This window comes from Pipistrellus kuhlii, unplaced genomic scaffold, assembly GCF_014108245.1.
Source record: "Pipistrellus kuhlii isolate mPipKuh1 unplaced genomic scaffold, mPipKuh1.p scaffold_m20_p_11, whole genome shotgun sequence".
Lineage (NCBI taxonomy): Eukaryota > Metazoa > Chordata > Mammalia > Chiroptera > Vespertilionidae > Pipistrellus > Pipistrellus kuhlii.
The window spans coordinates 13,031,946-13,059,026 of record NW_023425416.1 but is presented as its reverse complement, the minus strand read 5'-3'; the positions used below and the strand labels follow the sequence as shown (position 1 = coordinate 13,059,026).

The following is a 27,081-nucleotide window of genomic DNA, read 5'->3' as shown; positions in this document are numbered from 1 at the left end:
AAGGGCTGTCCACCTGAGCAGGTATAGAATGCCGAGAAATCTGGTTTGGCCTAGAAGCAAATACATTTTGGAATTTTTATTTGTTGCTGTAGCATAATTTGAAAATTTACTTCATGCCGTTTTACTGCCTACTATTTTCTGTGAGGCCTGTGTCTCCCACAGCAAGCTGCTCACATGGTCCTTTCGCAATACAAATCCATCACAGTGGCAAAGAACTGCTGTAAAAATGTCAAGCCTTCGCTGTCACCCACCTTCTATCTACGCTTCAGCCAGCCACATATTCTCAGACACATGAGCATCCCAGCATTCAATGGTGGTGGCAGGCCGGAGAGGCTGCTTCTGAAAGGCTTTGAATGGTTTAATCCACTAAGTACAAAACACATAGAAAACGTGGAACATTCCGTCCTAGATGAATGTTAAGTGCAAGCAACAAAGATTACTTCAATCTAAACATTCAAAAGTGCTCTGCACACATTTTACCATGCTTTCCAGAACTATCTATATGCTTTACTTTCTGAAAATTCTGCCCTTAATTCAGCTATAAAAAAAAATTTCTTAAGTTTACTGTTTTTGCTAATCACCTATTCATTTTGCTCCTCCAGAGAGATGATTTTTGGTAAACATCTAAAACGTAAACAGGACCGTACAAAGGCCCTGAAACCACCACCATCTGTGGGAAAGCAGCCGTGAACCATGTTAGAGCTGACATGTGCTACACACGCCTGGACCCTGAATTCGTGTTGAATAATAATGGAGCATATGTGTGGAGAGAGCAGAGACAACAGACACGTGCAAAATTCCAGCTTGAAGGTGATAAGCAGTCGGGAAGGTTATAAAACAGGTGACCGAGAGAATTTTTAAGGCTGTAGATGTCTTCCAAGCTGTGAAAACACCTTGGTAACATATTTTCACTCATAAAATAGGACTTTGGGACCATACAGGGAATGTTCTTACCTCCCTCAGATGTATGTTTTCCTTCTCTTTCTGGTCTAAGATCACCTCCAAGTGGCTGACTTGAGACTCGGCCTCTGCCACCCGCCGCGTCCGTTCGTTGTCTTCCTCCAGACTCTTGGATGGCAAGCCTTTACTCTGTAACATCTCCAGAAGCTTTTTAATGGACTCGTCTCGGGCGTTGAGGGTCTGTTTCTGCGTTTCGATCCTCAGCTCCATCTCCTCCAGGGTCTTCCTCAGCAGGAACAGCTCCTTGGCCTGCCGGTCATGCTCAGCCTGCAGCCGCCGGAAGTTCTCCTCGGTCAGCTCGATGGTGAAGTGCTCGGCGCCGCGGTTGCCGCTCTCCTGCTGCAGGAGGTGGTTGAGGTCTCTCTGGGTTCGCAGCTCATCCTGAAGGGCCTGGATCGTCAACTGCAGGTGCTGTAGACGGAAAGACGGGGCAGGAGAGGAGACAGGAGAAAAGTCAATGGCAAGGCCACGTGCTATATGGGCTGGTCCGCACCATGAAGATGGAATGTTAACTATGAGGTCCACAGGGCCAGCATGAAGTCGTCCGGGATGACTTCAGAAGCACGGGACAGCACATAGAGAGGGAGAGTTAATTCAATGAGACTTTCTCAATGTCTTAGGAGAAGAGAAATGCACACATACACAGAAACAGTTATATCAGTGTCAGTCACAAGGGAAATTGCAGTCCACGGTTTTAGTTTAGGAAGTGGGAAGGGTTAGAGGGAAACTCACAACACACCTTCTTTATGCCCACAGTGCTCCAGACCCAGTATTCCTTGTTTCCTAAGGGGTTCTTTATTCTACCATCCATTATTTTCCATGGTAAATGCATGTCCACTTAAAAATGAAAATAATAGCATCCACTACAAGTAGACACAAACAAGGACTTTATTTTTACAAATAAAGCTGTGAACAGGTTTAGTGAACAGGATTACTGCATCTGCAAGCAAAGGGAACAAAGGCAGACGGAGACAGACACTCAGACACAGTGGGAAGGGAGGCTGTGCGGAGTGAAACAAGCGAGCTGCAAAGAGTAGACAAACCTTGGTTCTTCTGGCATCCAGCAACTGAACAGCATGGGAAATGGAAAAAAAAAAAAAAAATGAAGCAAGAAATCAACACAACGAAAAGTCCAGTGCAAGCAAAGGATATTTAACAAAAAGAACTTAATCAACATAAAGTATCTTCACAGAGGGGAAAAAAAGAAAAAGAAAAACAATTTCTTCTTAGCAAAGATCCATAAGCTACACGGAATCTACAGTACTGATGTTTGATAAATGTGATTTTTTTTTTTTAAAGTGATGTTTATTCCATCTTTTCTTTTCCTAAATCTCCCTGACACAGTGAGTCTTGGGTGTATTATCGTGGAGAAAAGCACAATACTTCAGAAGCACCCACACCTAATTCCAGGTCACCCTTTTAATCAAAATTACAGGAGGAGCACCAGAGAAACAAAAGCATCACCAATGTGAGACGAGAACCCCTTGGAAGAATGAAATAACGATACATGTTATAACATAGATGAAAATGTGCTAAGTGAAAGAAACCAATCACTAGTATTGCATGATTCCATTGATATTAAGTGTTCAGAAAAGGCAAATACATAGAGACAGCAAATAAATTAGTGGTTGCCAGGGGCTGGTTAGGGAGGTGATAAGGAGTTACTGCTAAAGTGTATATGGTTTCTTTTTTAGGGTGATGATGAAGTTCTAAACTTTATTATATTGATGGTTATATAACTTTGGGGATATATTTTAAAAATACTCAATTTAATACTATGTATATTCCTCACCCAAGGATATGTTTATTGATTTTAGGGAGAAAGGAAGTGAGAAAGAGAAACATCAATCAGTTGCCTCCTGTATGCACCTCAATCAGAGCCTGAACCTCCTACCCAGACATGTGCCCTGATCAGGAATCAAACCCACAACCTTTTGGTGTACGGGGTGATGCTTCAATCAACTGAGCCACCTGGGCAGGGAAGTGGTGCATTATATTTTTTTAAAAATAATTCATAATGGCCATAATCAAATACGTATGCCAGTTGCTGATTCCCCCTCAGTACCCTGTGAGGCACTGTGGCACATGGATGCGAAAGTGAATATTTGACCCCTGTGCTCTAGGAATTTCAGTGGAACTGTACAGATGAAGTGTTTATCTGTGATATTTCCTACCACAAAGAGTTGTTGTGAGAATTAAATTAGCTACAGTACATATAAAGCTCTAGGAAGTGCAGAGTAATCACTTCTACTGTATCAGTCAGGATAGGGTAGAATATGCTGCTGTGACAACAGCAACAGAAACCCACATTCTCAAAGACATAAACCCACCTGATGTGCTGAGGACACAGAAAAAGACCCTAAAGACTCACATGTTGACAACATTTTACAAATGAGAAAATCAAATCACACAGGTTAAATGTCAGGTTCGAGAGCACACAAACACTGCCAAAGCCAGAAGCTCCGTTTCTGGGCTTCTGGGCTCCATCCTCTGTGTATTCCAATAACCCTGAAAGTAGACAAAAAGGGGATGGCTCTCTACTTTAACGATTTAGGAAATGGCAGTCGTGTGAGGCAGAATTAGCAATAACCTACATTGTTCCACTTACATATTACTGGGTCCTGTCTGATAGTTAAGTAGTATGGGACACAGCAAGGACAGGGACAATTTATTGAGACCTCCTTTCTAAGTCCTTGGAATTAGTCTGTTAGCTAATTAGAATTAGCTATTGGAACACAAACTCAATAAAAAAAAACACCTCTAAAGATCATATACAATAAAGAAAAATCTCTCACAAAGCCAGAACACCTTTTCTGAGGGTCAAAACTTAAGAAAAAGATGCACAGTTTTCAATTCCCCCTTCCCAGATTATTCAGTTCCTTCAGGCTGAATCACTCCCCTTATCAACTGTGAAAGCACATTTCCCTTAGGGCAGGCACCTGAGCCCCATTGGATCAATAAACTTATTACCTACATCAGGTGCTTGTTACCTACATCAGGTACCTACAAACCAGCAACCTGCAGGGCTGGATTCTAGGGCCAACTCTTGGCATCTCCCAGTCATCACCACAGTGTCAACTTCCCAAAGCCTCGACCACTCCTTCTATGGCTTCCATCCCACTGCACCACTAGAAAGAGAAGCCCTCCAATGTCCACCTACATCCAGAAGGACATCACCACATGACCCGACCTTGTACCTGTGTCCCAGCCGAACTGCTATCAACTCAGCACTCGTGGCACAGGTGAAACAGGTGGCAAAAAATTCTCCTCGAGTACAAAAGTGAGGCTGTTGTTGGATGAGTACTCAGAAAGCTTTTTACTCCCCACCCTGATTCTGGGACATTCTCCAGTGACTCTCAGAGAACCAAAGCTCAGAAAGCAAACCCCTTTCTCTGCAGCCTGCCACTGGGGACATCACAGAGGGAAGCAAAGCAGGTGTGACAATGGGCATACAGGCTACTCCTTCCAGTCAGTCCGCTGGGAGAACAAATAGAACGCGCCACATTTATCAGGATACCTACCCTTGAATCAGTTCTTTTTAACCTTTGCCCTCCACACTTCATCGCATCCTTTGAACTCTGCCCCTGGAGAGTACAGACTAACCTCATCTCCAGTCCATAGAAGAAAAAAGGTTTAAAATCAATGGTCTGCCCTTTAAACACAGGTAAACAAAATGGGAGCTGGAAAGATTAGTCTGTCCAATTAATTACAGTCTCAGACAGTAGAGAAGGTCACAATAACTTCTCTTTCTGGTACTATGGCAGGCTACATTTTCTGGTAGGTCCTTCCAGTATGCAACAGGTAGATAGAAGCAAATACATCTTTCAAAGCATTGTTGTGCTTTAAAAAAAAAAAAAAAAAAAAAAGTAATCTCTAGGAGAAAGAGAAAGTGAGCTTAAGAGCAGGTTTTGGAACAAAATTGGATGTTACCCCTAAATCTAGCACATAGTAGGTATTCATAAATAGAAAGTGCAATATGGGCAGGAAGATGAAAGGACCAAAGGGGAAATGGTCTCCCCAGACAGTTGGCACAAGGAAACAATGTGAGGGAGAATGGGTTTCCATTCCTCTTTGCTTTGCTGTAGTTATGTTGGGGGTGAGGAAAATGGTGGGGAGGGCGAGTGTGTCCTTGACCTCAGATTACTCTGCCCTGTTCTGTCCTCCAAAACTAAAAATGCCTCACATCCACCAGGTCACTCGGCTGACAACACTGCTCCAAAGCTGCCAGCACTACGTCCACTCCACAAGGGGATTAATAGGGCAGGCTTACGGGATTAGACTGCAATCACATCATTAGCTGATACAGGCCAGTGGCTAAAATTGAGGTTTCCTCCAGCCAATTCTAAGAACTTCATTTTGCGCAACTCTTAAAAGCTCAAGAAAAGGAGAAGAATGCAAATAAAAGAAACTAAGCCACACTTGAGTTTATATGAAAGAGGAGGGGGAATATACTTTGCCTTAGCCAATGTTTAGGAGGATGACCTCCAATTGCTACTGGAGTCAGAATCTAATCCAGATTTCAGAATATCTATGGCACATTCAATATATATATACATATATATATATATATATATATATATATATATATGTATATATATATATTCATATGATGTACATGGAACACACAATTATTTAAATAGGGACTATCCAGATGTTTAGAATCTACTGTGTCTTATCCCAAAATATGGAAAATATGAGTTCCTGGCAGATTTTGGAAAAAAAATCTGTGACCTTAAGCTCTTTTCCATACTATGAGGAAAAAACAAAAAAAAAATGATAAAGTTTTGTACTATAAAGCAGTTTACGGTTTCATTGCTATGAAAACCGTCTCTGAGCTATATAAAAATATGAATTGGCTTATACCCAAAAGTCTTGAACTTTTTTTTAATAAATCCATACGACTTCTCAACCAAAGGTTTAACATAACTCTTTCAAAGAAAGCGGAATCTCTCTGCAGACAACTTGGCCTGCTCTACTTCTTCTGTGACTTTATTTTCCTATTTGTCATTTCCCAGTTTGTCTCTAATCAAATTTTAAGGGCAGGTTCTCTGATCCCTTTTTCCACAATCCCGTAGGCAGGACGCACAGAACTCCTCCTGGCTCCAAACCTTCATGTGTGTGAAAAGATGAACAGCAGACGTTGGCGGAAAACATATGGCCCCGTGTGCTGTGGAAGAGTTGCTCTACTGAGAAAGGCATAAAAAATTAATATTTGGACATATGGTCCTAGGCGTTCTCCTTTAGGATAGAGTAAGGACACTGGGTGATGCTTAAAAGCACCAAAATGCGGGGACCCTGGGTTCTTCGGGCAGACGTGCTGTCAGAGATAACTGTGGAACCCACTTAGGTTAATAGCATGTGACACTGTGCCAAGATTCATAACACTGGGAACAGCATCCATGGGAAAGCCCTCTTGGCAGCTGCTTTCCTAAGCAAGGAGTTCTGGTTTTCATTACAGACCAATACCATTAGGTGGCACCATATCAAAATATTGCACTGAGCTGGGAGTTAAAAGATTTGCCTTCTAAGTCCAACTTCGCTACTAACCAATTATCGATAAGTGATCTGGGAGAAATCACTAAACTTCTCAGAGATTCCAAGCACAGTGGTGAAGAGCTGGGTTTTGAGTCCTACATCTACCTGTGACAGTCTGCATCACCTTGGACAAATTACTTAAGTACTCTGAGCATCAAATTATTCATCCTTACCCAGGAGATAATAATCATAACTAATGTACAGGGTTCACACAAAGACCACATGAGATGCTCATCGAGTAAGTGAACAAGTCCCAAGCAATTCCACTTCTGATATTTACTTGAATACAAAGAACACTAATTCAAAAAGATCAGTATACTCCTATGTTCATTGCAGCATTGTTTGCAATAGCAACATATGGAAGCAACCTGGGTGTCCATCAATAGATGGATGGATAAAGAAGATATTATAAAGTATCATACTGTGGTAAAGTATATATATACACACACACATGCAAAATAAGATACTGGACTATTACTTGACCATAAAAAGGAATGAATGAAATATTGCCATTTGTGACATGGGTTGACCTAGAGAGATTATTATGTTAAGTGAAATAAGTTGGACAGAGAAATACAAACACCATATGACTAAACTTAGATGAAACCTAAAAAATATACTAGAAAAACAATAACAAAGGAACAAACTAAACAAAACCGAAACAAACTGGTACATATCAAAGAACAAACTGATGGTTGCCAGATGGGAGGAGAGTGTGGGGATGGACACAAAAAGGAAAGAGGACTAAGAAGTACAAATTTCCAGTTATGAAATAAGTCAGGTGGGTGTATTATAGGGAATTACACCAGAATAATTACTATGGAATTACTCGGGCATATGTAACATAGTTAATAAGACCATATTAACTGTATACAATGACAAATGGTTAACAGACTTATTGTGGTAGTCATTTCATAAGGTACATAAATATTGAATCACTATATTGTACACCTGAAACTAAGATAATATTTTATGTCAATATAATTAAAAAGTATTTTTTAAAAGCTTCAGACAATACTTCTTTAAGAAATGATTATTTGGTAAATGAAAAGTGGGGAATAAAAATAGTACTGTAATAAAGTATTAGTATAGTCCTATCGAACGCACTGAAATGTTGGTTTATGTGATTAAGAAAATATTGGTTTATGTGATTAAGAAAATCTGGGTGAACTATGCGTAGTACCCCTCAATACAAGACACTACTAGATAAAATAGTCAGAGGTCATTTGGTCACTCATTCAACCATTACTGAGCTACGTGCTATCTGACAGACATGTATACTATTTTCTCTCCAAGTCAAAAACGAAATCTTAAATGTAAATAAATTTTATTATATATAAAATATATTATTATAAATAATATTGTAAATTATGTGTTAACATATATACTGTTTATTTTTAAGGGATACATAATACCTAAATTTAAACTCTAACTGTTATTGAATGTTATCATTACTTAAAGAATAGTTGAGGGAATCCTAGCCAGGTAGCTCGGTTGATTAAAGCATCATTCCAATATTCCAAGGTTATGGTTGCGATCCCCGGTCAGGGCACATACAAGAATCAACCAATGAATGCATAAATAAGTAGAACAACAAATCAATGTTTTCTCTATCTATCTATCTCTCTTTATCTCTCTCTCTCCCCCTCCACACTCTCTCTAAAAACATCAATCAATTAAAAAAAAAAAAAAAGGCATTCTGAGGGAAACTTTAAAAAGTCGTCTGAAATGTCAGGACTAGGGTTTATGTTCAACTGTTTTATTCATTCCTACTTTTAGATACCATTTCTGTAAGTATGTCTGTGTTTCCCATGGAATTTTAAGTGACTGAGAAAACCATGAAAATAGTCTGAGATGAAACTTCTTTTATAAATTATAACTTGAATAATGAATGTATAGGGAAAACATGATCATACTGGTTCCTAAGATACCTAATCACTCAAACTCTCTGTTTTTCCATTTTATTAATAAACTAGAATCAAAGCCCTATACCATTATTTCTTTCTCTGGTGTGAAGAATAGATACCGATTACTGTATCCAAACAATGGTTATGATCTTTAATGTGTGTGTGTGTGTGTGTGTGTGTGTGTGGGAGGGGGGGAGAGAGAGAGAGAGAGAGAGAGAGAGAGAGAGAGAGAGAGAGAGAGAGAGGGAGAGAGGGAGAGGAAGAAATATAGCATATCCAAGAAACAAAAATATGGCCAACATACCATAGGAAAGTAATACAAATAAACTAAAAAAAATATATACACTGAAATGGTAATTGCTGGAGTTCTGGGGGATGATAAATGACTGTTAAGGCATATGGGGTCTTGAGAGGAAATGGTAGAAATGTTTTAAAATAGATAGTCACAATATACTAAAAATTGCCAAATAGTACTTTGTTAAAGGTAAATTTTATTGTACATGAGTTATATCTCAATAAATGTATTAAAAATGATGGAAGGAATGTTATGAATGCCTTCTTTTCCATTTCCCCTTCTCATTCAAATATTTCCCAAAAACAATTTTTGAATGCATACTGCTACAGACTGAATATTTATATCTCCCCTATATTCATATGTTGAAATTTAACCCCCAATGTGATGGTAGTTGTCGGCTGGGCTTTTTAAGGGGTGATTAGATAATAAAAGGGATTGGCGCCCTTATAAAAGGAGCCCCAGAGAACTCCTTTGCCCCTTCTTCCATGTGAGGACACAGTGAGAAACACCCCTTTCACCAGGAAGTTGGCCTTTAGCAGACACAGAATCTGCCAGCACCTTGATTTGGGACTTCCTAGACTCCAAAACTGTGAGAAATAATTTTGTTTGTTTAATTATAAGAAAACCATAAGGATAGTCGGAGATGAAACTTCTTTTGCAAAACAATCTTTGATTCAAAACAATCTTTATAATAGTAGTAGATTCTTCCTTTGCCCTAGCTGGTTTGGCTCAGTGGACAGAGTGTCGGCATGCAGATTAATTCCTGTCAAGAGCACACGCCCGGGTTGCAGGCTCGGTCCCCAGCAGCCATACAATGATTCTCTCTCATCAATGATGTTTCTATCTCTCTCTCCCTCTCCTTTCCTCTCTGAAATCAATTAAAATATTTTTTAAAAATCTTCTTCCCTTTGTAGTGTCTCTAAGTGGACAGGGTCAGCTGATGAATTCACGGTGGATGCCTGGCCCACACCAGGACAATTCCAGATTCTGTCCGGGCTATTTCCAGTTTGGAGCAAGAAGAATCTGAAATGAAACTTCTCTCTCTCTCTCTCTCTCTCTCTCTCTCTCTCTCTCTCTCTCATCCATTTAATCTCAAATTAATTACTTAATTCTTAGTTCATGGAGGGGGGAGAGAAAGCTTATGACAGGTATCTCAGTCCACTTAGGATGCTAATAAGACACCATCATCCTGAATAAACATAACCATAGCACTAGGTGATGATATATTGTGACAACATCCTAAATGGACTGTGGTTCCTGCCATACACTCCTCACTGCTAGATTAGTTAAGATTCTTTGAGTCGCAAGCAACAAAAATCAACTTAAGCTAAAGGAGGCAAATGTATTGGAAAACATCAGAGTCTCCCCCTGAATCGAAGCAGAAAATAAAACCCAGGAAAAGAAGGAAGATGGACATAGCAAGAATGGCTGCAAGAAGCTTATGACTTGGTCTTGAGGACTCCTTACTCCAAACTGGAAGTACCCAGGACAGAATCTGGAATTGTCCTGGCATGGGCCAGGCGTCCACAGTGAATCCATCAGCTGACCTTGCACATCTGGAGATACTACAAAGGGAAGATCTGTTTAAAGGTGGACAGAGACCCCAAGAGGAATCTACTACCATTACTGTTATAGTTAAAGACCGTTTTGAATCAAAGTGTGAATGGCATAATAGAGCTATGGTGATGTTTATTCAGGGCAAGGAATTCCTAAAGGGCAATATATACAAGACTCAGGTGATCTTGATGGCAGAGACATAACCATGCCAGTTCAAGCTTCTGACCCAGCAACAGACATGATTAGTTAAGAGAACTTGGAAAATTTCAAATTAATGTCAGATAATTAATAATGAGAGTTCTACAGATCTGACTGAGAATAATACGTCCAATTAGAACCCTGTCTTTGATGCTAAACAGCCTTGTGTTGAGCGCCAACTGGATGACTCACCAGCTGTGGGGTCAATCTGATCACTTGCTAGCTGCTGTGTCTCCCAGGCTTGGGTGGGCTGGGTTGACATTAACAGGTATTTCTATTCCTTGGAGTTTCTAACTCTTTTTGAAGCTGCTAATAATACATCTACCTCACAAAACTGTGATGAGGTTAAACAGGTAGCACACATCAAAGACTAAGCAAGCACCATTCCAGCCAACATTAACCTATCATTTTAAAAAGCTGCTGTTATCAATAGATAAACCTTCCCAAAATGCAATGGAAAGAGATGAAAGTAGAGTGGGGGAATGTAAGATTACGTTTGACTGTGTCATGTACAAATTAAACCTTTAACCAGGAAGAACTTTTTGGCTTGGCCACTTCAGATGCTAGCCTTTCATAGCAAATAAAATACTGTGAAAGAATGGCCTGAGTTTTGCTACAAGCTGGTATATGCATTTTAAAGAGTCAGCAAGTGTTTAACACCAAAATCACTAAACATAAGTGAAGAAAAGGATCAGAAGCATAATCATCTTTGCTTCTTTTTATAAGGGGCCCAAAGAGGAGACCACTCCTCACCTGAAGTCACAGCGGAGATGGCACAACCGCTAGTTACAAAAAACAAGTCACTGCTCTTGCCCGCCCAGCCCCATGCGCCAGTCTGATTTGTCACAGGACTGCGGGAGGAACCTGTTACCACATCGTTAGCATCCAGGCATGTGCAACAGCTGCCACGAGCCAGATTCCATGCTGGAGTGAAATATCTTGGGCCCAGGCACATTCCTTCCACCGAGTACCCGCAGTGGCGCAGCTGCTGCAGCCACACCCAGGGTGCCCGTGGCTGCAAGCCTTCAGGAGCTGGAGCCCATGCTTAATTCCAACCAGTAGGAGGGAACTCCCCTCTCAGAAAGCACTTCTTAAATAGCACCTGTAGCCCTAACTGGTTTGGCTCAGTAGATTAGAGTGTCAGCCTGAGGACTGAAGGGGTCCCAGGTTCGATTCCTGGGCTCGACTCCCAGTAGGGGGCGTGCAGGAGACAGTGGATCAATGATTCTCTCTCATCATTAATATTTATCTCTCTTTTCCACTTCCTTCCTCTCTGAAATCAATCAATAAATATATATACATATATATATATATATATATATATATATATATATATATATTTTTTTTTTATTATTATTATTATTTTTTTTTTATTTTTTTTTTTACTTTATTAAGAGCACCTTTAGGGACTTTTGAAAGATTTAACATTTTTCCACCTGAGAACTTAAAGACATTGAAAAGGGTTTACAGGATCTTTCCCTCCCCTCCCCCCCCCAAAAAAAAAATATGTGGGATAAAATCAAGTATGAAGGGGTCACTTAAGAACCTGAAAAAGATAATGATAAGTCACAGAATACCTATGCTATCATTGGGTAAGCCAAAGCAAAAAAATAAAGATAGTATCACCCAAAGAATATGTTATATCACTGAGAAACAAGATCTCTTGATACTACTCTTGAATAATATCAATTTGAGGTTATTTTTATTTTAATCTGGATAATTTCTTGTGTATTATCAATAACAAAAGTTTTCCTTAGCAAAAACTCAGAAACTCAAGTATGCTCTTATGAGCAAAAACATATATTTCAGATGCTTTGATATTCTTTTTCAAATCTTAACCCTGTGAAAAAGAATAGAATTTTCTCCAGAAAGACAGCAAAAAGTTATGTTTAAAAAAAGGCCTTGCAAAGTACTTTTCTCATCCCTGGATATTTATTTTGTTTTATAATTCATTGGAGACTTTTAAAGTTGAAAAAGGAGGAAAAAACAGCTTTCCAATTTGAGTCTGGAACAGAGCTAACCTATCAAGTCCAACAGGAATATAAAGAAAGTATCTAGCGGTGCAGACACTGCCGGGGCCCGGAACAAAAGCATTATTGAATGTAAGAAGAATTTAAATTGAAGCAAGCTCTAATGTAATACCTTATGGATTCCAGGTCCTACTGCCATTTTCCTAAATAAGATGAACTATTAGTCCTGGGTTACATAAATCTCAACATACCAGAGCCTTCCGCAAGTTACAGGAGGCCAGTGGCAGCTTGAACCCATTCATCTGTACGCTATTTAAAATGCATGACTATCCCTCTCATCATTATTTGCATCCTGGCCTGTGGACTAGGAGAGGTTTATGAAACCAATGGGGAAGAGGGCCTGCAAGTTAATTTTTTGCTTGTATCTCTGAATGTTTCATTTCTTTTGCTTAAAAATGCAAAAGAAATGAGAATGGGAAGAACTGCAGGCTTTCTGGGTTTTTGTAGGTGGAAAAGAACATAGAATGAGTTTATAGTGTGCAGTGTCTGGGCAAAGACTCTTCACTTATCCCTCTAAATAAGCTTGGAAATCGCCTTTTAAAGGGGCAAAGAAAACTCCATTATTATAGGAGTAACTGAAATCCAGAGTGGGAGGAAAGTTAGGAGCCTGAGCTCAAGCAAGAACTGTTTCTACTATTATTTGTGTCTATACTGTTTCAACTCCGCAAAGTTATTTGCCCTCAATTTCTTCTACTGTAAAATGAGGATGATATAGTTGTGGTGATGAGCAAATTTAATTATACCTGGTATGTACATATATAAATGTATATATATATATTGCTTAGTACAGCTTATGAATTGAATAAGCAACTTCTCTTAATGTTATAATTAGCAATAATAGTGAAAACCACCTTAACAACTTATTCAATGAACTCTAAACAAGATAACACTTACTTTTCATCAGATAGAAAGCTTTTTTTTTTTTTCTGGAAAGAATTTTTTTGTCAGGGTATGACAAACTCTCCCACCAAGCCCTTTGTCTAACAACTATTATGCTACAAAGAATTCTTCCTTCATTTGAGTCCACTCAGAGAGTTAGAGTATAAGCTCATTAGTCATTTCTACCACAATCACTCCCAGGCAATATTCACTCAAATCACTTTACTGAGCATGTATTCAGTGTGCTAAGCACTACGCTAAGGCATTGAGGATCCAAGGACAGAGAAAGCATGACACATTCTCCTTGGCCTGGAGCAGTTCTTAGTCAAGAGAAAGTGATAAACGTGGAGGCCAGTAATCCCAATGGGAAGGGACGTGAGCAAAGGGAGCATACACAAAGTGTAGAGGCAGTGCAGAGAGGGAGGCCTCCCTCTGGTCTGAGCACCAGAAATCCACAAAGGAGGTGGGTGATCTCTGAGTGGAGCATGGAACAAAGAAGAATTTCCCAGAGGCAAAAAGGGAAGGTATTCTAGGTAGGGTGACAGGTATAAGCAAAGACGTAGAAGTGTAAAGAAATCAAGGCATGTTGGATAGGAAGAGATTAGAGAGCGTGGAAGGCATGTGTGAGCATCAGGAATGGCAGGAGGCAGCTACAAAGGTAATAGGTAATGCTCACCGGTGAAGGGCCCAAATGCCATATAAATGATTCAAACTACATAAAGCAGAAAGTAGTGTGAATGCAGTGTTACGTGCTACATGGTGCTGGGTTTACCAATGCATTCTCAAAGGTCTGTGAGTTTTATAGAAAGTTAATTTGTTTTAATTTTATAGAAAGTTAAATTTGTTTTCATTTTAATGATAAAAAAATAAAATTATCTGAAAAGTTAAAGCATAACTTTTCTTTTATATATTTATACAAAAAGTTTTGATTGAACATCTCTTATGAGCCAGACACAATACCAGGATTGAGGCTTTAACAATGAGCAAAACAGTCAGAGAACTTGACTCTGTGGGACTTAAAGTCTCATGAGGGAAGACAATCAACAATCAGTAAACAAATAAAAGTATAGAACATTATGTATTATAAGAATAAATTAAACATGAACATGGCAAGAGGGTGCTAATTTTAGGTAGGGTAGACAGGTAGTCTCATGCTTCTTCATGATATTTAAGCAAAGACCTGAAGGAAGGAAGATATTAGAGAGTAAGATTTTATTTCTCCACAGTTGCCACAAACATTCTTAAGGGTGTACAAGAATGTATTAACTTTTTTAAAAAGGGTACATGTATAGTCCTGGCCAGGTAGCTCATTGGTTAGAATGTTATCTTGATATGCCAAGGTTGTAGTTGCAGGTTCAGTGCCTGGTCAGGGCACGCACCAGAATCAAACAACTGGAACAACAAATCAGTGTTTCTCTCTGTTTCTCTCTCTCTCTGGTAAATAAATAAATAAATAAATAAATAAATAAATAAATAAATACATAAATAAAGTATGGGAGTAGGGGGAGTATTTTAGAACTGGAAGATAGCCCGAAAGGATAGGAGATTAGAGGCAGAGAGGAAGCTATTGAAATACTCCAAGGGAAAAGGGATAATGGGGGCCTAGAGTGTACCCTACACTTATGTTTTTAGCAACATGGCAGAACAGATAGCTATAAACACCTGGAAAAGCTAGAGAAAATACAAAAATAGCACTTTGTATGCACAGACGAGCATACAAGAAAGTACGAAAGGTCTTCAAGGGCCAAAGCAAAGAGGAAAACTAAAAATCAGATTGGTGAGAGTTGCTGAGGATTTGGCTATCAAGGAGTCAGGCAGGGGCAGGGGAAGGTAATCTGGAAGGCAGGGGGAATGGCTGAGAGTCCTCCATGAAACTGGACCCATGAGATGGTGAGCACCAGCACAAGAAGATGATAGCCTGCCAGATGGCTAAAGCATAACAAATGAAAGTGCAAAAGAGATCTTGGAAGGCCAATGGACCTTGATCCCAGCAAAGCTGAGTATTAGCACAAGTTTGCTCCTGCTGTGACTGCCATGGCTCCAGGCTATTTCCTAACCTGTAATCTTTACATTGTTTACCAAACTTTACCTTTGATCTGCCTGTATGCATTGCTAAAGGGAAAAATGTGTACTCAAAGTGAATTAAAAAGCTGATGGGACTGGACCCTGTCTCTTAGCACCCCTTCACAAAAGAGGTTTCCACCTGTCCCCTAAATGCCTTCAAAATTCATATTTCTTTTTTTAATATATTTTATTGATTTTTTACAGAGAGGAAAGAAGAGGGATAAGAGTTAGAAACACTGATGAGAGAGAATCATCAATCAGCTGCCTCTTGCACACCCCCTACTGGGGATGTGTCCACAACCCAGGTACATGCCCTTGACCAGAATCAAACCTGGGACCTTTCAGTCTGCAGGCTGACACTCTATCCACTGAGCCAAACCATTTTCGGCCAAAATTCATATTTCTGTATAGTGTATTCATTGTGTCCTTGGCCCTCCTGCAAGTCATCCTGAACCCACCATGAAGGTCATGGCAATAGCCTGAACTATGAGATCAGGGCAAGATGAAAGTAATTTCTCCAAGGATTTACCTTAATGTGAATTTGGGGTTCATTTTACAGTCCCTTGAAGGCCTTGGAACACCCAAATAAAGAATAAAATTAAATATGAAAATGATCCCAAGGTGATACTTGACAAAAACAGACATACACATGTTCTGGAGTAACAGTCTCTTAACCCACACCACATAGAATCTCAGAGGTCAAACACTCTTCTTAAAAAAAAAAAATTGAATAAAAAAAATGTCTATTACTCATTAAAGATTGATAGGAGCAAAATCTTTCCAAGAGGGTAAGTAAAATTAAATCCACACCCAAACATAGCTAAGCAAAACTAAAGAATCTAAACACAAAAGATTTTAGAAGCAACCAAGGAGAAATAGCAGATTAGATGACCATAGACTTCTCAAGGGAGCAACAATAGTTTGAAAGTGGTAAAAAAAAAAAAAAAAAAAAAAAAAAAAAAAAAAAAGTTGAGCAAATATCTCTCAACCTTAGAATTTTACTCTCAGTTAAACTGCCAATAATGAGGATGAAATAGAGATGTCTTCAGACAAACACATAGCTTACCACTAACATAATCCACCTGAAACAGTACAGGCTGGATAAGAACCAAATTTTAAGAAATTTTGAGTCAGTTGACATGTTAGTAACTTGCACTCCGCCATTACACAGTAGAAATGAGCAAACACTAAAATTCAGGGGGGCATTTTGCCCTCAGGGAACCAGCTGTTATATATTCAACAGCACATCACTAATATTAAGGAACTTCTGGAATATGTTCTTCAAGAAAACAGAAAAGCCTAGAAGGAAGACCTGACACGAGTATAAAACAATAATAATGATGATAGCTAATTTGGCGGGTCAGGAGGTTATCTGTCAGGATATGCTATGGTAATAATCTCAAAATCTCTAAGACTTCCAACAATAAATGTTTATTTCTCCCTCATGGTAAATATCCTTCAGGAGTTAGTTGAGAGTCTATAGCTACTCAGCAACCTTATCTCAAAATCTTCTTCAACAATTGCTACAGTTCACATGGTGAACTGCACACTGGTTCTTTAAGCATTCCGTTTCTCATACTTCACTGGTGAAAGCCAGTCCCATGGCTGTTCATAATTTCAAAGAATATAGGAAAGTACAATACTACCATATCCCCGGGGAGATGTGAAAAGAAAAACATTAAAGACTGGGGGCAAATGGTTGGTGTTAAAATGTTCCAAATTCTTCATAGATTTTTAAAAAAAACAAAAAAAAAAAAACAAAACAGAATATAAAAAGGTTAAAGAGTCTTTAATTCTATTGTACATGTTACATTTTAAAGGTAATAGAATGAGAGTAGAAATATAACTTTCAAATATGTGAGGAAAGAGAATTTTTTAAAATGCAAACAAAAGAGGAAACAGATCTCTAAAAGGCAGGGTAGCCAAAACCGGTTTGGCTCAATGGATAGAGCATCAGCTTGGGAACTGAAAGGTCAAGGGCATGTACCTTGGTTGCAGGCTTATCCCCAGTAGGGGGTGTGCAAGAGGCAGCTGATCGATGACTCTCTCTCATCGATGTTTTCTAACTCTCTATCTCTCTCCCTTCCTCTCTGTACAAAATCAATAAAATATATTTTAAAAATAAAATAAAATAAAAAATAAATAAATAAATAAAAGGCACGGTAAATTGGAAGCAAAAAATAAAACAGTAGAAATATATCCAAACACATCAGCAATTATAATAGACGTAAATGGAATAAACTAACCACCTAAAAGATCAAAAACCATCTGCGTGCATTGTTTTTAATGTCTGTAAGAACTACACCTAACACTGAAGGATACAGAAAAGTTGCAAGTGTAAGAATGGATTCAAAGCACAGGCATGGAAGTCACACAATACCAGGTAAAACTTCAAGCAAATCACTTATCCTTTAGGGAGTGGCAGTTTCCTCATCTGGAAAAGGATCTTTACCATGTGTCACTTGTCCCATATGTGAATAACGTTACAAAGTTCACAACACTTCACAGTGTTATTAGGATTAGATGAGCTGTGTGTAAAGGGCTTGGTTGATAACAGCAGACTAGCAAATGATAGCTATCACCTTATAAGTAACTCTATCTGTCCACATACAGTAGAGTGTTTGCTAACAGTGCTTCAAATATTCCTCCCATTGGCCAGACCCATCCCTATCCTCATGCCCCTTTGCAATGTGACTTTATCACTCCTCCCATCAAGAAGTCCACTCTACTTCTCCACCCCTTGAGTTGGGGCTGCCTTGGCCTTGTTTTAACTAATAAAATTCAAAGGTGATGTGGTAAATTACAAACCTATGGATCAAGATGCCTTACAACTTCCATATATATATTCTCTTGTGACTGCTATCTCCAGGCAAGATGGAGTTACAGAGATGGAATAACTTCCTTGCCTGAAACAGCTCAAAAACTGGACAGCATATGTGAAACAATGGTTTCAAGAACAGTAATCCTTGAGATGGGAATCCAATGAGGTGAACACTGTAACTGGCCTAGGCTGCAGCACAATGAAGAGAATCTCAGGCAAAGACTTGTGGTCTCTCTGATTTTAGAGGAATCTGGAAATATCAAGTCAACTAGAGATCACAAGGAAGAGAGGTGCACAGGGTCCCCTTGAGCTATTAATCATCACATTTGTATGAAGAAACTATCTGAGGCCAGGGAAAGAATCACAAAGAACAGAGGAATTCAAATTTGGATTTCCCATTTTAGCTCTCTAGATGTGAAAAAGTTCACGCTACCCTACTTGAGGATAAGAGATCATGAGAAGAGAGACCTGGCCAAAAGCCAACACCAACCATCAAGACAAAAGAAAAACAGGCCATTTTACCCAAACAGAATCATTGCATTCACCAGATGACTGCAGCCTGATGAGTGACTGACCCTTGAAAAGATCAGCAACAGAACCATCCTGCTGAGCCCAGCCAAGCCCAGGCAAAACTAATGACCCTCAGAACTATGAACAAATAAAAGAGTTGTTTTTAGTCTCCATTTTGAGCTGGTTTTGAGCTAGTCTCTACACAACAGTAGAGAACTTATACTCAAGATGTCTAAAGCAATGTTGTATATACAAAATAGCAAGCCATAAATGTCCAGTAAATGGCCCATTCCTGCTATCCATTAGCATAAACCAATACCTAAGATCAGCCAGTCCCACTGCAGCAAGAGCCACAGTCTCCTTCACTTGCAAGAAGTTAAAACCATTATGGAAACACATATTTTGAATCAAAGAACCCTGAAATATCAGAGCTCAAGTGTCACATCCATTGTGAAGCACTCTCAAGATTCTGCTGATAGAAATATCTACTTTTCCCTCTTGTTTCCATGCACCTCTGTCAGCATATTTTGTGGGCCTCCTATCCCCAGCAGCAGTGGATGTGGGATATAGCTAAGTAGTTCACCTCTTACTTGAGGTGAGTCACTCAGCACAGTTCCTGTCCCCAAACAATAATCACACTGGATACAGCATGCTGGGCTATTTCAATCCTGGAGAAAGAGGTCAGACACAGAGACAGGATTAAAGGATGACTAAGGAAGCAGTTCTGTGATAGTGATGATGGAGGAAACTTGCTTTAAATTTATCAGGACACCTCCCACCCCCCACTCCAATGACTCTCCCTATCCTGATGTGGAGAAATCCTAACCAGTTTCAAAAGCCAAGAGTCCACAATAGTTTAAAACTCTAATGAGCTCCCATGTATCTCACCAAGTCCATCTACTTCAAAATGAAATAAACTTACTGCCCTTGGTCACTAAAAAGTTAGGAGTTCATGCTGATCTAAAAAGCCCAGATGAGCCACAGGCACAAAATTTAATTGAACCTGTAAGAAGGTTAAAATTTAAAATTAGCCCAGCAGCATGGCTCAGTGGTTGAGCTATAAACCAGGAGGTCACAGTTCCATTCCTGGTCAGGGCACATGCCCAGGTTGCAAGCTCAATCCCCAGTGTAGGGCATGCAGGAAGCAGCTGATTAATGATTCTTTCTCATCATTGATGTTTCTATCTCTCCCTCTTCCTTCTTCTCTGAAATCAATAAAAACATACATTTTTTTAAAAGTTTAAGTCACCCCCAACACCTGTCTACCTCTGAGACTTCATTTTCCACTCTTCTCACCTTTAATTCACTAAGGCTCCAGTAACCCCAGCCTTCTTATTGGTTCTTGGCATACCAAGCATATACCTGCCTCAGGGCTGTTGCCTTTGCTCTTCCCTCTGCCTGAAATGCTCTTCCACTAGATGCTATTTGGTTTAGTTCTCTTCTCAAATTGAATTCCTTAGGGAGACCATCCTGTTCTACTCCAACTAAATTAGGCCCCCCACATACACCTGGCATTCTCTATCCCCTTACCCTGCTTTTAACCCTCATAGCATACAGAATCACCAGACCTTATCTATCTATCTATCTATCTATCTATCTATCTATCTATCTATATCTATCTATAGTGTGTGTCTCTCTTCTAACTATAATGTGAGCTCCATGAAGGCAGGGACTTGACTAATTGCTTAAAACTGTACACTCAGTGCTGACCATAATGCCACACCTAGCAGGTGGACAAGAAATATTTGTTCAAGGGATTAATTTACTAACTATAAGATATCTTCTATACATTGTTACTATGTCACCACTCATGCTCCAAGTGAATGGCCTATGAAAGTTATTTCCTTCTTAGACTACTAGTACATGCCCTATAAAGACAGGTGCCATCTTTGTATTAATGTCTTATAGACTGCATATAAAAATAACTAACATTTACAAAGTGCTTACTCTGCACTGAGCCCTATGCTAAGCTCTTTATATACATTTTCTCACATCTTCTTCTAAACAACTTTATGAAGTAAGTACAATTAGTACTTTTTACATAATGAGAAAAGTAAGCCTCAGAGAGAGGAAATCACTTGCTCAAGGTCACAGCACAGATTTGAGTCTAACTCTGGAACCCAAGCTCTTAAACCCAAATGCTATGCTTCCAGAGAGGAAATGGAATGAATAAATGAATGAATGAATGAATGAATGAATGAATGAATGAATGATTATGAACTGGAGGTCTCCATTGTGAGTTGCTCTGGTCATGGCCAATTCCAAGCAATTCTGTCCATCAACAGCCAAGCTCCATGTCACATGGCCCTGCTCCTGGCTCTCCCTATTCCAGTAGAGAAATGGACCACAGATGTTCTCACCCATAGTCTGATGGGGCCATCAGATGCCTTTCTGAGAAAATTATAATTGGAAACTGAGAACATGAGCCATTCAATAGAGGAAGCAGAGTTACAAAGAATTCCTCAGGAAGATATGGGGACTTGGCGAACCAAAGCCCCAGGGAAACCCCAGTTCTAAGGAAACAAAATGGACACAGAGAAGGCTTTGGCAGATAGAGGTGAAGTGGGCAGAACAGAGCAGGAAAGATGTAGAAATGCCCACGAGAGCAGCAGACTTAGATCCCGATAATGCTTTAATTTCTGTTCCAGAGAACCCCTACCTACTTTTTTATTTTTTTATTTTTTTTTAAATACACTTTATTGATTTTTTACAGAGAGGAAGGGAGAGAGATAGAGAGCCAGAAACGTCGATGAGAAAGAAACATCGACCAGCCGCCTCCTGCATACCCCCCACCGGGAATGTGCCCGCAACCAATGTACATGCCCGACTGGAATGGAACCTGGGACCTTTCAGTCCGCAGACCGACGCTCCACCACTGAGCCAAACTGGCTTCGGATATTTTTTTATTTTGAGGTAGCTAACAGTGTCAACCCACCCAATCAACCATATTGTGATAAATTGGTCACAGTAAAACAAACTACAGGACAAGAAACGGCCTTCTTGTCCAATAGCTCCTTCTCTGGAACTGTTCTCCGGAACTCCCTTGAATGATATGCTAACCCTAAACACCCAGGAGTGAGAATAGGAATAGATCCGGATTTCAGATTTTTTCTCTACACTGTGACCTTCTCAAGGTTACCAACTTCTGCAGCTCTTGGCCCTTTCTGACCAAAAGGAGAGCTCCTGAGGCCCCACATGGTCAAGCTGTTCAAAAGGAGGTTCCCACAGGACAACTGATGGGCCTCTAGTAACTCATTCCTCTCTCTTTATACCAGGGCCCTCTCATTCTCAGAAAACAGCAGTTAGAGACTCCATGAAGCCGTAGTTAGGCACCTGCTGCACCGGTCCTCTGCTCCTTTGCTCTCTGTGAACTCTCCTCAGTCATAATGATTTCCTTTCTCAAGGGTCCCATCTCTGGATCTGAATCCAAATGCTATGCTGCCAGAGAGGACATGGAATGAATGAATGAATGAATGAATGAATGAGTATCTCTGAAATCTGGCTTTCTTTGAGACTCCTCAGTCCATCAAAGTTGGGCTACACATGTCTAGATTCTATCTGTAGTAAGAGGTCAAATTCTTTCTCAGAAATGTCCCTTGATGCCTAGGAGGCATATAGCATACAGAGTGGGTGCTGCTGCCTAACTCCACCTGCTGAACAGTTTCAACTCGGTCCCAGTCAAAAACATCCCCTTAGAAGGTCACTAAAAGATAATGGGCCCGCATTTACATATCACTCCTATAGGCACCCATCCATGCTGCATTCCATGCAACACTTACCTCCCACCAGATTCTCTCAAGGGAATCACAGAAACCCTAACCCAAAGGACTCTAATTTAATCCTTTCAGTTTGCATATGAGAGCTGAGTTGTAGCAAGGCAAAGAGGAAGCTCAGGCTCAAATGAGCCAGGCATGAGAAAGAATTCCTTTGCAGGATCTATCCTCCTCAAAGCACAATGTGGTTTACTTCATTATGTAATTGAAGGCCTACTTGAACAGGGTTATACTATGCAGGAAGCTATGACCATTAAAAAATCAGTAAGATCTAGTCTTCCTCTTCAAGGTGTTTGTAACTCAATGGTATAACCACATATTTATAAAATAAATAGGCATTTTCACATAGTATATTTGAGGGAGAAATAAAGTGCTCCGGCAATTTAAATCAAGGGTGTAAAAGAATAAATGTGACCAGGAAGAGCTCCAAGGAAAAGAAGGAATTGGGTTCATCCTTGAAGGCTCTATTCATGCTTGCAGTCTCAGCTGAATGTTTCCTTGTCGCAGAGACTTCCATGACCTTGCAGGCTGGGTTTGTGCCCAGGCTGTACAACTCCACAGCACCTTGATCTTTCTTTACTTTCACAACTGATTCATTATCTCCCATGTTTTTCTCACTGGAGCAAATTCCATGAACTCTCAGTATCTACCAGAGTACCTTCCACAGTATAGGTGCTCAGTAAAACAATGTGTGTGTGTGTGTGTGTGTGTGTGTGTGTGTGTTAAATGAAATGTTACACCCATATTAGAAAAGAATGTGCAAATGGAAATTTTCAGAATAGTTTTATGCAAAGGCAGGGAAGTGAGAAAAGAGCAAAAGAGAGAAGTGTCAAAGACAGATAGTAAAATAATAATAGTATCAACTAACATTTGTGAACTCCTTACAATGAGTTCCAGATGATTCACTCATTTCATCCTACCAACAACTCAAAGCGGGAGGACATATTGTTATTTCTGCTCATAGACAATGTAACTGGGGTAGAGACAGGTCAAGTACTCACCCATGATCACACATCCCAAGGTCATACACTAAAGAGCAACAGTTAGACTGGAATCAAGTGACTGATCTCAGAAGCTGAACTCTTCATCACCACCTGACACTGAATTCGGGAAAGAACTACAGACTGCGAAAAGAGAGAGAAGGAAGCCTAGCTTTGGTGTTTGAAAAAGTATAGGAGCATCTCCTCTTGAGAGCTAGCTTCTGGAAGGATGTAGCCCCATCTTAAAAGTAATTAAAAAGTGGTGGAAGAGCAGAGCAATGGACAAGTCCATGGACACAGAAACTTAGATAGCTCCCTATTTCTTCCGACTGTGCCTCACAACCTGTGGCCCCTTCTTTTATTTTCTAACTAGAGGCCCTATGCACAAAATTCATGCCGGGAGGAGGGGTGGTGTCCCTCAGCCCAGCCTGCACCCTCTCCAATCTAGGATTCCTCGAGGGATGTCTGACTGCCCGTTTAGGCCCAATCCCACTGGCATCGGGCCTAAACGGGCAGTCGGACATCCCTATCACAATCCAAGACAGCTGGCTCTCTACTGCTTGCCTGCCTGCCTTCCTGATTGCCCCTAAATGCTTCTGCCTGCTAGCCTGATCACTCCCTAACCATTCCCCTGCCAGCCTGATTGATATCTAACTGCTCCCCTGCCAGCCTGTTTGCCAACAACTTCCCTCCTCTGCCTGCCTGGTCACCCCTAACTGTCCTCCCCTGCAGGGCTGATCACCCCTAACTGCCCTCCCTTGCAGGCCTGGTCCCTCCCAACTGCCCCCGCCCCCTGCTGGCCACATTGTGGTGGCCATCTTGTGTCTGGTGGGGGCAGGATCTTTGACCACATGGGGGCAGCCATCTTGTGTCTTGGAGTGATGGTCAATTTGCATATTACTCTTTTATCAAATAGGATAAAGGACACTTATGGATCTTGAAAATAATTAAAAGCAAAATCTTTTTGCAAATTTTCCAGAAACAAATCAGTTTCACTAAAAGAGAGATGTTGACAGGAAGCCAGGAAGGCTGGTCAACAACCTTAATTGCTCTATCCAGTCACCCTTTAGTTAAGACATTATTAACTGAAGTAGCCTCTACCTTGTTTGTCCATGTAAATTTCTGTTTATCTTGCCTGAGATGTTTTCCCCAAAGCCTCAATAAAAGGGATGGCAGGGCCAGAGTAGAGAGTAGTTCTCCCACTAGAGTTGTACTGTCACATGGCCCCCCATATCGCCAAATTAAATTTCTTCAAGTCTCTTTTCATTTGTGTGCGGCCCTTCTCCAGAACCCAAACCCTGAATTGGAACCCTTTCCACTCAGGACGTGAAAGAGATTCCAACACAAATTACAACATGGGAAGTAGACTTCTTATATTTAAAATATTTTGCTGTAAACAAACTAAAGTACAAATTCTGTTTTGGGGGAAGGTTAAGATTTTCTTAACTTTTCTTTTACTCTTTAACCTAACTTCATCTTTTACTCCTTAACCTTACATAAATCAGGAAAAAATCCAGTTATAGAAAAGGTTCAACAACTAAAATCTCTCAACAGCAGTACTTATTCAAAACAGTTCAAAGAGCCTTCCAAAGCAATGTTTGCTTAAATAATTGTCTGATAGTAAAATAAGCCAATGACTTCTATGACTTTCTAGTTTCTGATAGATTTTGAAGGCCTGCCACATTCCAAAGTGGACACAGGTCACAATTGTTTGTTTTATAAAATATCATCCATTTTACTACCTGGCTGACTACAAAGGAGCCAGAGTCGGTGACTTATTCTTTTCATTTACTCCCCTTTTCCTTCAAACCACACACATGTGTTACACGCATCTGGTTGTAACCACAAGACAGTTATTCTTCTGCAGCCATCAATTCTTATTATCCTAAACAAATTCCTTAAATGCTTGCTAACCCTTTTCCTATGTCCAACCTATAAGATGATGGAAACAAAGCAAGAAAAATACGCTATTTTATTCCTCAATTTTTTTATGAAACAACATCATAAAAACCTCAGGGGAACCGAGGGTTGGCAAGCTCAGAGACTATCATGAATTTTACCTCCAGGAGCCCTATCAGATTCCTACAGTGAAGATGAGGGAAAATTCCTTAGTTCTTCCCTCAGAGGACTAGGGAAAGTAGTCATTTAGCAACATGCCCAGAGCTTTCTATTCTTAACAGGTCTTTCCTCAAAGGAAACCTAACTGGCTGAGGAAAGGGAAATACCCAACACAGTTCCCTCTAGCCTTCCTATTTCTCTAAGGGGGAAGATACAACAAAGTTGAGAAGCACAGCCCAGGGGCACAGGCTCACTAACTGACTGATTACTAAGAAATAACTTTAGACAAATTTTGATTAGATGCTAAATACAGTCCTTTCTAGTTTTCCAAGTACTTCCATGTATATTTTCTCACTTCAGAGGAGGTAGGCCTTTGGGAGATGATTAGGCCATGAGGATGGGCCACTCATTAATGGGATAAGTGCCCTGATAAAAGAGACCCCAAAGAGCTCTCTTGCTTTCTCTGCTGAGTGAGGCTACAACATGAAAATGGCCATCAGCAACCTGGAAGACAGAAGGCGCTGGAACTTGACCATGTTGACACCAGATCTTGGACTTCTAGCCTCCATAACTGCGAGAAATAAATTTCTATTGTTTATTAATAATCTGTCTATGGTGGTATTCTGCTATAGCAGCCAGAACTGACTAAGACACCCTTTAGTACTATTATAATTGCCATCCTAGGAATCATAACCAAGAGGATAGAGAGCCTCTTGTATTGAGAGAGAGAGAGAAAAAAAGATGGGGGGGGGGGGTGTGAAAAAAAACACAAAAATAACAACAACATGAACATTGCATTTTCCATTTATTTGGTCTTAATACTAAGAATATGGTCATTTTGATCCAAGAAATTAATCCTTTGGAGAAACCCATATATTCATTTCTCACTGAAAAGTTAAAATTTTTAGTCCATGCTTCCAGATCCTTTTCCAGTATCCAACACCTGGGACCTCTAGGCTCACACATAGTAGCCCCTCACAGATAAGAAAAAATCAGTTAACTGGACATATGAGCAAATTGTCAGAGATAGTTCGTTAAATCCTTATGCTCTCCCTCCTTCATTGCTGGTAAGAATGTAAACCGAAATGACTTCTCAGAGGGCAGAGAAGCCATCGGATCTAGAGACTTAAATGTGTGTCTTCCCTTTGACCTCCTGAGAATGGCACCCAAGGAAACCAGCCGGAAGTTAGACAAGGATTTGGGTGCCAGCACATGCTTTGCATTTCCCGTGATAATAAAGTTTAGCAAACAACTTTAACGTGTGATGCTGGAGGAATGGTCAACTATGAAGCAAAGAATATAAAAACCCTATCTCTAACATATGTTTCTTTGCAAGGGAAAATGCTCATGATAAAACACTAAATAAAAAGCTAAATTCAAAACCAAATAAACAGTATTAAAGCAATCTGTCTAAATATAATAATTAGATAAATTATTTTACCTTTACATAAATGCATATAAAAACTATAAAGATATATTCCAAAATGCTAACTGACCAAGATGCTTCCTCTGGC

General features: G+C 40.0%; 1 protein-coding gene across 6 annotated transcripts in view; it reads right to left on the bottom strand.

Moving 5' to 3' along the window:
- ERC2 (ELKS/RAB6-interacting/CAST family member 2) overlaps positions 1-27,081 on the bottom strand; it is an 876,217-nt gene that overhangs the window by 727,448 nt on the left and 121,688 nt on the right. For all 6 annotated transcript variants that reach the window (XR_006741074.1, XR_006741075.1, XR_006741076.1 and 3 more), the window contains exon 3: positions 955-1,371. Coding sequence is in view for 1 of the 6 variants with exons in the window: in XM_045579041.1 (XP_045434997.1) it covers positions 955-1,371 (417 nt within the window). In the remaining 5 variants the exon portion in view is untranslated. The remainder of the gene's footprint in view (positions 1-954; positions 1,372-27,081) is intronic.